General features: G+C 44.9%; 1 protein-coding gene across 3 annotated transcripts; it reads left to right on the top strand.

Annotated features, from left to right (window-relative positions):
- Positions 1-769: 769 nt before the first annotated feature.
- Positions 770-8,777, top strand: LOC135535003 (CDC42 small effector protein 1-like). Of its 3 annotated transcripts, XM_064961758.1 has the most exons (6): positions 770-931; positions 2,400-2,469; positions 2,629-2,741; positions 4,777-4,881; positions 6,168-6,250; positions 6,755-8,777. In XM_064961758.1, the coding sequence occupies exons 3-5, from the start codon at positions 2,688-2,690 to the stop codon at positions 6,234-6,236; spliced, it is 228 nt and encodes a 75-aa protein (XP_064817830.1). In that variant the 5' UTR covers positions 770-931; positions 2,400-2,469; positions 2,629-2,687; the 3' UTR covers positions 6,237-6,250; positions 6,755-8,777. The 3 variants fall into 3 exon arrangements, with proteins under 3 accessions (XP_064817830.1, XP_064817829.1, XP_064817828.1); XM_064961757.1 differs by having other exon boundaries at positions 2,400-2,741; positions 7,379-8,777; XM_064961756.1 differs by having other exon boundaries at positions 2,400-2,741.
- The last annotated feature ends 1,620 nt before the right edge of the window (positions 8,778-10,397 follow it).

The following is a 10,397-nucleotide window of genomic DNA, read 5'->3' as shown; positions in this document are numbered from 1 at the left end:
AATGCTACCTTCCCCAATGCATAGTAACAACTGTAAAGTTTGACTGGCCTGCACAGAACTTGACTGGCCTGCACAGAGCGCTGACCTCACCCCCATCGAACACCTTTGGGATGAATTGGATGCCAATTGCGAGCCAGGCCTAATTTCCTAACATCAGTGCCTGACCTCACTAATGCTCTTGTGGATGAATGGAAGCAAGTCCCCGCAGCAATGTTCCAACATCTAATGGAAAGCCTTCCTAGAAGAGTGGAGGCTGTTATAGCAGCAAAGTGGGGATTAATGTCCATTATTTTGGAATGAGATGTTCAACAAGCAGGTGTCCACATAATTTTGGTAATGTAATGTACTTAGCATGTTAGCTAACCCTTCCCCTTACCCTAACCGTAGCTAACCTAACCCTAACCCTAACTCCTAAACTTAACCCCAACACCTAACTCCTAGCCTAGCTAACGTTAGCCAGCTAGCCAGCTCGCCACCTGGCTATAATTTGTAACATATCATACGTTTTACTAATTCTTAACATATAGTTTGTTTTGCAAATTCGTAACATATAATACGATTTGTAATTCGTAACATATCATACGAAATGGGTGATGGACATTCACAAATTAATACATACCATACGAAACATAACATACCATACTAAATTAAGAATCTCATATTAATGTACAGAGTCATACGAAATGCTCTGAGACCAGATTGCAGCGTAGCAGAAAATATCCCAGATTGTGCAATGCTTTCATTGGCCTGTTGATTTTCTTCCAGTTGTGGCGCTATAGTTCTGCCACCGTAAAAGCCTGAGGACGAGGAGTGTAGCCTACCGCAGAACATAGGAGACGTTTTACTTTACCACATCTCGACTCGTGAGCTGACCGTTTTAAAGATATCATGTTCGTTTGAGGGAGAAAGCGGATTCCATACTGATGTTACGGTAAAGGCAAATTGGTTGAAATTGGTTGTTTAATTGTGGCAGGGATCTAGATGTAGATGTATTGCTATGCTAATTTCGGAGTGACTGGATTGAGTGAGCGGTTTTTGGGTTGAGAACTCGCGTCAGTGTTTTTCGTTAGTAAAATGTTAAATGCAGATGTTACTTACGTTGTTGCCTTACAGATGTTTCCGTCGAGACGGTGGCGTACTGGATGACAAACATAATGCCTCAATAGAACATATTGAGAGTGTTCATTTGAGAATTAGGCTACATTCAATGTCCCTACTCTTTAAAAATCACATTAATACACGTTCAATGACCATCTCTTTTCAGGATATTCAATTGGATAGTCACTCAGTTTTATTTAACATGCCTGTTGCCCTGTTGAATTGAGGCTATAACAGAACACTGTAAATCAATGGCCGGTGTTCTCAGGCCAGACATCTTTAAGTAGACCTACAGTTAAAAAGCTGGAGATCTACATATGCTACACATTTTCACCTCTCACTCACTCTCTCACTCTCTCTCCCTGACTCACTCTCACTCACTCACTCACTCACTCACTCACTCACTCTCACTCTCTCCCTCACTCACTCTCACTCTCTCCCTCACTCACTCTCACTCTCTCACACACACTACCTTTACCTTGATCTCCTGGTTCAAAGTCGAGTTCGGTCTGTATAGAGAAACAGTATACCCAAACCTCGTTCTTTCACCTCTATTTTTGTTTTGTTTTACAAAGATGCAAGGGGGTAGGTACTCGTTTGGGGAAAGAATGTCCTTGTCTGGTCATTTACCAGTATTTTATAACACTTTGAACTAATATGATTACCAGTACATCAAAGCATAGTTCAGATCTTACTCAACCTAGTTGAATTCAGTGCTAATACTGATGACTTTAATCAAAATAAAAGTTTAATTATTAATCAATCTCCTATTGAAACCATCATGTTGCACAGGGCTCTTAGGTCTTGTATGTCACAGTCCTAAATGTCTGTCTTTCAATCCTGAATCAAATCCGTTTGTAAGACTGACTGGTCAATGTAGCTTACATTAGATAAGGATTTGGTGACAGTTGAATAGTGTTAACGGTGACTGGATGGAGGAGAGAATCCCCGTAGTATGCCTGCAGCTCTTTTCTGAGGGACAGTTGACCCGGGTCCTGATCTTTCAGTGGGTGTTGCCATTATGACAGGAAGTCCCTTGCCCCTGCAGCGTGAATCCCTTGTCTTGCATGACTGTCACAGACAGGAAGTGATGAGCAAGTGTGTGGTGGATGCATGTTGACTGACAGCAAATAGGCCTGTAGAGATGTAGGCCTATTTGGCATGGGGATGCTGAAATGTAGAAATTAACATGCCCATAATATTGTATCTGAATTGATTGTGCTATTCTAGCAGGTGGAGATAGTTTCACTTCCTATGCCTTGTCAGCATTCAACTAATGGAATCTGGTTTTGACTCAACAGGCCCTACAGTACCTGAGGCAGTGGACATCTGGGGAGACGAGCATCCACAGGATTCAGTGAGAGGGAAGAGGTGACATTCTAAACGTTAAGAGAAAGGAATAGAACCGGACTTGGCACTGAGCCTTGGGGGACACCCATCATTTTTCGGGGACTGGACTGGTTGCAACGCCCTCACCATTCCACCCTAAGCAGCGTTCTTGTTCTCCAACACGTCCTCCTCTGCCTGCAGGGCGTCCAGAGAACCAGGGCCTCCGGACCCACTCAGAGAAAAGCAGCAGCACAGTAGGGATGAGCGAGTTCTGGCACAAGATTGGCTGCTGCGTGGTGGCCAAACCTCCACCGGTGAGTTTGTCCCTTCTGAGAAATGACTGGAACACAGTAACTTTTTAGCTGCCGTGCTAGCCCTGCTTTTACAGCTCCAAGGTCAATGGGTCAAGATTAAGGGTTTGCCTGATTTTAAGATGTTTACCTGCCTCCCAAGAGTTTGGATATTAGATTGACCACACCACCATATCTACAACTTCACTAGTTGAAGTTAGTTCAGCCATGCCAGGTGTGGATCCTCAAGATGCATGGGATGACATGGGTATCATTAGCTGATTCTACAGCCAGTCAACAACACTAGTGAGAAGAGAGCCCTCTGCTCCTGTCAGTGGCCTGAGAAATGGGTCCGGTGGATGGTGAGAGAGTGGAAGAAGGAATGACTCAGGTCTTTTCTGTTGTTTTGAAGTGGGTGACCCACATAGTCCCGGAGGTCTGCCTATCTGGAGGGCTAGACTTCAGTCCAGACAAAGACTGCTCTGTCATTAGACATTACCTCTTGAATCATGATTAAGAAGACGTAGGTTAGGCCGGGTTCAACTATAGTCTAGCTCATAGACGTGTAACTTCATAAAAATAAACACTCCACTATTACCAGATCAGAACATATCAAGTCTGTCCCAAGCACCCATACACTCTCACCTTGTGTTTAACCTTAAGGGGACTGTAAAACTATTGTTGTAGTAGTAGTCGTCACGTCAGTGTCGTCGTCGTAGAATTGGCATTAAGTCAAATAAGGAGATGTATCCCTCCACAGCATGTCTCTATAGTAACTCCAGAACCCTCCCCTAACAATGAATGGGGTCTCTGAGGGGAAGTGGGCTTCTGGCATGTGCTGCTATTGAGCTCATTCTTTTCCCTCCCTTCCTCCTCCCTCCTTTATTTTTAGGTCCTTGTTTATTCTATTGTTGGGACGAGAGAAGGCCAGACTAGAATGTGTGTATAGCATGTGGTGGCATACTAACAAGTGTTACTTCCCAGAAAGGCTTGCTTTGTAAATAGTTTATTTCTGATAACAGTGCAATGACTGCATGTCGTTGGACCTGTGTATAATTTAATTAACATTCTTTTTAGTTTTTATAAATCCCTAATTATTCAAATTAACAATTGCTATGTGGCATTTGCACTATACAGTCAGAATATTGATACTGGTCATGATCCTTAATGTGAAATGGCTCATTCATTCCTGTCAGTTCTGGGTCATCTCTGTCGGCACCCAGCGTAGCCTGTTGTAACAAGTGGGGCTTATTCACAGCACTGCTGACAGGTGATGACATGCCCTTACACTGACAGAACTGAACATGCTCTAATAAAACAACTATTAGAGAAGGGGATGTTCAACATTCCACTTACATTCATGTCATTTAGCAGACGCTCTTATCCAGAACAGCTTACAGGAGAATTCATGTTAAGTGCCTTGCTCAAGGGCACATCGGGCAGATTTTTCACCTGGTTTGGGGGATTCGAACCAGCGACCTTTCAGTTACTAGCCCAAATCTCTTAACCGCCGCTAGACGTCCTGACCCGCCGCTAGACGTCCTGACCCGCCGCTAGACGTCCTGACCCGCCGCTAGGCTGCCTGACCCGCCGCTAGGCGTCCTGACCCGCCGCTAGACGTCCTGACCCGCCGCTAGACGTCCTGACCCGCCGCTAGGCGTCCTGACCCGCCGCTAGGCGTCCTGACCCGCCGCTAGGCTGCCTGACCCACCGCTAGGCGTCCTGACCCACCGCTAGGCTGCCTGACCCGCCGCTAGGCGTCCTGGCCCGCCGCTAGGCTGCCTGACCCACCGCTAGGCGTCCTGACCTGCTGCCATTGAGTATGAAATAACAAGTAGAAGATCAAAACCCTTATCAAAGATCATCCCATTCAGGTTACAAAATGGTGTGTGTGTGTGTGTGTGTGTGTGTGTGTGTGTGTGTGTGTGTGTGTGTGTGTGTGTGTGTGTGTGTGTGTGTGTGTGTGTGTGTGTTAAAGCTTTTTTTCCACTGGGCTTAATTGCATAATATCTGTCTAAGTCTCCATTTTCTATTTCTATATATTTTCAATTATTTCCAGAGGAAGAAGCGCAGGAAAATCGACCGCAGCATGATCGGCGAGCCCACAAACTTTGTCCACTTGACACACATTGGCTCTGGGGAGATGGCAGAGGGCCGGGCCCCGGTAAGAGAGATGATACCTAGACTGACTGGGGCTGGTGTGTGTTGAGATATTGTGAAGGTAGGTGTGTGTGTTACTCCTCAGAACATGGGCTGGGCTTTGCAGCTTCCAACCTGCCGCTAGGAATGTTGGCCTGGTTTCCTACGGAATACAGTCACGTTGGACAGGGAATGAGAGGAGGAAATGTAGAAACGCTGGGAATTGTTTCTCAATTCATTCACCTATTAGTAGGATGTGAATATTAACTTTAGTTTGAAACCTGTTATGCTATGATTGATAAAGCTGTGTACAGTACTATCAGAAGACTAGCCAATCACTAGTCTGGTCACTGTTTAAATCACTGTATGGAAAGTGGTAGGTTAAACTGAGTGATAGTCCATTTCTGAATTTATTACATGATGTTGATGCTATCAGTACTAAAATGTATGGACTACTGTATGTCGCTCTGCTAAATGACTCAAATGTATGGACTACTGTATGTCGCTCTGCTAAATGACTCAAATGTATGGACTACTGTATGTCGCTCTGCTAAATGACTCAAATGTATGGACTACTGTATGTCGCTCTGCTAAATGACTCAAATGTATGGACTACTGTATGTCGCTCTGCTAAATGACTCAAATGTCTCACTAAACAACTGACTGTTCCGTCGTGATCATGACCTCCAATTGCGAAAGTCAACAGATTTTTTAAAAATTGTATCATGACGTGGTCTGAGAACAGTCAGGTGGGGGAGTATGTTGCTGAAACATGTTACTGCCCTCCGTGTTACATAATTCCATTTCCTCAACTGCTATTGCGTAACCCTCTAATGTCCATTGTTCTGTTATGACCCATAGCTGTCAGACTGTAGTTATTCTAGTGCTCTTCAAGCACGTGCCATTTCTGCAACGTTTCACGTCAGAATGATTGATCCACACCTGTGCGTTCGTCCAACGTTAAAAAGTCAAGAAAAACCCCCACAGCCTAAAGCAAGTCCCATTCCTCCTCTCTCCATCCCATCATATGGTCACTGTCATTATGGAAAGACGTAGGTTATGAGTAATGCTGCTGGTCAAATGGATCAAATGTTGTCAGCAGTGGGATCATGTTTCATATGAACCCCACAGAAACACTGTTAAATATGTTACATACAATGATACAGTATAGAAACATAGTTCTAATTCTGGCTTCGGCTCCTGCCTCTCCATTCATATGTTATCATGAAGAGGTCATGACCTGCCTTTTTGATATGAAAATGACTAAGTATCTGTAGAAACTCTAACAGTCGTTATCTTCCTGTCCTGTAGTCAGGGCCAGTCCAGGATAAGATGAGGTCAAAAGGACCCAGTGCCAACGGCCGCAAGAGCATGTTATAACTGCTGCCTACCAAGTAAGTACCCAGTTAATGAAGCTATCACCATATCTGCAATGCAATAGCTTCTCTGGAACTGACCTTCACTTCTGGAACTGACCTTCACTTCTGGAACTGACCTTCACCACTGGAACTGTCCTTCACCACTGGAACTAACCACCTTCACCTCTCTGGAACTAACCACCTTCACCTCTCTGGAACTAACCACCTTCACCTCTCTGGAACTAACCACCTTCACCTCTCTGGAACTAACCACCTTCACCTCTCTGGAACTAACCACCTTCACCTCTCTGGAACTAACCACCTTCACCTCTCTGGAACTAACCACCTTCACCTCTTTGGAACGAACCACCTTCACCTCTCTGGAACGAACCACCTTCACCTCTCTGGAACTAACCACCTTCACCTCTTTGGAACGAACCACCTTCATCTCTCTGGAACGAACCACCTTCACCTCTCTGGAACGAACCACCTTCACCTCTCTGGACTTGTAGAACTAACAGTTTTCATTTCTCTCTGTAGGCATGGAGAACCATTTCCATCCTCCTCTATGCGCCCCTCTCATCCCAAATGAAAAGCAGCCACTGCAGCGTAACCTGTTTCCATTAGAGCACTTGGCAAACCTGAGAGCGGACCCTAATAGAGAGCAGAGAGGCTCTTCCTGGCGTCTGCAGGATCTATTTAGCCAAACAGGACGATGGCCTTTCTGTGGTCACCACAAGAATCGCCCTGCTCAGAGGAGGATAGACTGACATGTTTTTTATGCTTTTTAAAGAAAAGTATTTGTCTTTCTGATGGACTCTGGACTTCCACTGTATTTCAGCCAACAACGTTACTGTGTCTGTGCCAGCAAGCGTATGGGATAGAGCCGGGGAGAGTGTTTAGCTACATTTGTTGACTAACATGGCTGATTCCATTTCAGGAGGTGAAGATTATGTTCTCAAGGATCACCTGAATGTTGCAAACCATTGACCTACTGCCAAACAAACTATTTTGTGTATCTGTCTAATGAATGAGGATGCACCTTGTTATTTTCCTACAGTGCATAGTTAAAGGTGTCTTCGTGTGTGTTTAAGTGCAAAATGCTATGTGATTTTGTTGCTGTTTAGATACCAGTACTGAGTAGTGTTATTTTGATTGTACCAGTTGCTATAGAGCCCCATTTGGACTGCTACCCAGTTGCCATAGAGACCCATTTGGACTGCTACCCAGTTGCCATAGAGACCCATTTGGACTGCTACCCAGTTGCCATAGAGACCCATTTGGACTGCTACCCAGTTGCCATAGAGACCCATTTGGACTGCTACCCAGTTGCCATAGAGACCCATTTGGACTGCTACCCAGTTGCCATAGAGACCCATTTGGACTGCTACCCAGTTGCCATAGAGACCCATTTGGACTGCTACCCAGTTGCCATAGAGACCCATTTGGACTGCTACCCAGTTGCAAGCATACAGGTAACTGCCAAACTAAGCAGCAAGAGCTGCCAACAAGAGCTGCCTTATTGGCAGCATAAGAGCTGCCAATAAGTACCGTCATTTACTGGTGTTTCCTTTTATTTGAGCAGTTACCTGTAGCTGATCACTGTGATACACTGTTTACTAGCACCTACTCTGAAAACCCCTAACTATTAGTCAGCAGGAAGAGTCTGTTAGTAACAGGGGTTGTTGAAATTCGAAACACCCTGACCGTTACGGGGCTTTCCAGTGATCTCTCCTGGAATTACTCGGGAATGCCACTCATTAAATCAACTGCATCGAAGGAACATTCCATAAGGTAGTTTGTTCTCTTGTCGGGGGGGGGGGGGATGTCCACCCCCTTGATCAGAATGGAAAATTCCAACCATTTCACTGTGCGTTCCCCTTGTAATTTCTATATGGCCTCCCACTTGAGCTTGTTGTAGGCGACGTGCACTCCAAGCTGGCTTGTGTCCCACATGACATCCACACGATTCTGAAACCAGGTGGGAGTTTTAAATATCTGATTTAAATCATGCAGTAGAAATGAAAATTTGTTTCCTGTACACAACTGTATTTCTGACGTGCTTAGTATACACAATCTGTTGTGATTAACTCCTCACTCTGTAGTTTTTTTGCGAAGTGTGTCCATACGGGGAAAAACTCTGAAATGTAATGTTTTTTAAACATTGTATCTTATGTGATTTCCGAGGCCGTTGTCCCATACCAGAACATATGGCGTATGGATGGTGTTGTATGTTGTCCTTCACTAATACCTTATCTGTTTATACACTGGGCTTAACGGTGACTTAATGCTGAAGGTGGGACTTTGCATACTGCTTGGTGGCTTTCCTATCTTTGGTAGAGCTTGTAATACTGAGTCCATTCTCAGCCCAACAGAATGACTGCTGCCTTGACGTTTCTGGAACAATGTACATTGGTAACGCCAGTAACTTGAGTCTGTTGGCATTTCAGTTTCTTTCCCATCTTTATCATGGTTGTTGTTAGACCAAAACTCAAGTTCATTACAAATGATTTGTGCAATCTCTTGATTTTTCCTGGAAATACAGTTCACATTCTGAATAGAATTCTGTGTGATTAATCTCTTCTGTTGCTGATGGTTAATGTTATCACCAAATGTGTTACTCAATTTTCACTGCCTGGTACAGAAGTAATAGAATCTCAACCAACTGGTTTCAGTGGCCCCTATGGGCTCTGCTGTGAACATTTCTGGGAGATTGTATCATTTTCATTGAAGTTAGTGGGAATCTGTAGTTGCTACATCCATTTTGGGATTTATAAATGATATATACCCATTGATTCTTGAATATCTTATAAATGCCTCACGAGCTTAGTTCAACTATCATGTTAATATCATGGATGGTCAGTCCTTGCATCCACAGCTCTGTCTATGAATTTGAGAGCAGTTCCATTTCTCCAGGCCCATCCTTCAGCTTTTTACCAAAACACAGTCGGGGTGACTGCTTTGTCATTGTTTCAATTAAGGATTCTAGTTTTAATCTCAAACTACTTCAACAAATGCATATCTCACTGAAATCCATCAGGTGTAGCACAAATATTGCAATCTAAACAAATGCCCTAAAATAAATGGAATGTACGCTATAGTCTGTGTACGTCTCGCTTTAAAAAAACATGCATAACAAAGATGTTAAATGATGCCACTAACAATGCAAATAGTTGGTATGGAAATCTTGTTCTAAGAGCAGCCCAGGGTTGAGTGAATAGATGGGTGCAAGGATCATGTTCCAGCAGCAAAAACCCACTGGAACAGAAGATTACAATTTAACGGGAGTGGACTCCATGAACTGTCTAGCAATGTTAAATACAGTCCTAAGTAGAGGACGTGTGAAGTCTACGGGGTGTTTAGTAGAGGATGCGTGAAGTCTACGGGGTGTTTAGTAGAGGATGCGTGAAGTCTACGGGGTGTCCAGTAGAGGATGCGTGAAGTCTACGGGGTGTCCAGTAGAGGACGTGTGAAATCTACGGGGTGTCCAGTAGAGGACGTGTGAAGTCTACGGGGTGTCCAGTAGAGGACGCGTGAAGTCTACGGGGTGTTTAGTAGAGGACGCGTGAAGTCTACGGGGTGTTTAGTAGAGGACGCGTGAAGTCTACGGGGTGTTTAGTAGAGGACGCGTGAAGGCTACGGGGTGTTTAGTAGAGGACGCGTGAAGTCTACGGGGTGTTTAGTAGAGGACGTGTGAAGGCTACGGGGTGTGAAGGATGCGGGGTGTTTAGTAGAGGACGTGTGAAGTCTACGGGGTGTTTAGTAGAGGACGTGCGAAGGCTACGGGGTGTTTAGTAGAGGACGTGTGAAGTCTACGGGGTGTTTAGTAGAGGACGTGTGAAGTCTACGGGGTGTTTAGTAGAGGACGTGTGAAGTCTACGGGGTGTTTAGTAGAGGATGCGTGAAGTCTACGGGGTGTCCAGTAGAGGACGTGTGAAGTCTACGGGGTGTCCAGTAGAGGACGCGTGAAGTCTACGGGGTGTCCAGTAGAGGACGTGTGAAATCTACGGGGTGTCCAGTAGAGGACGTGTGAAGTCTACGGGGTGTTTAGTAGAGGACGCGTGAAGTCTACGGGGTGTTTAGTAGAGGACGCGTGAAGGCTACGGGGTGTTTAGTAGAGGACGCGTGAAGTCTACGGGGTGTTTAGTAGAGGACGTGTGAAGGCTACGGGGTGTGAAGGATG

Source organism: Oncorhynchus masou, unplaced genomic scaffold, assembly GCF_036934945.1.
Source record: "Oncorhynchus masou masou isolate Uvic2021 unplaced genomic scaffold, UVic_Omas_1.1 unplaced_scaffold_4307, whole genome shotgun sequence".
Classification (NCBI taxonomy): Eukaryota; Metazoa; Chordata; class Actinopteri; order Salmoniformes; family Salmonidae; genus Oncorhynchus; species Oncorhynchus masou.
This window is presented reverse-complemented; position numbering and strand designations above follow the sequence as displayed.

Coding starts and splice junctions, on each gene's coding strand:
- LOC135535003 (XM_064961758.1), top strand. CDS start 2,688: ATGAGCGAGTTCTGGCACAAGATTGGCTGCTGCGTGGTGGCCAAACCT. Junction 2,742..4,776: donor TGGTGGCCAAACCTCCACCG/GTGAGTTTGTCC, acceptor AATTATTTCCAG/AGGAAGAAGCGCAGGAAAAT. Junction 4,882..6,167: donor TGGCAGAGGGCCGGGCCCCG/GTAAGAGAGATG, acceptor CCTGTCCTGTAG/TCAGGGCCAGTCCAGGATAA.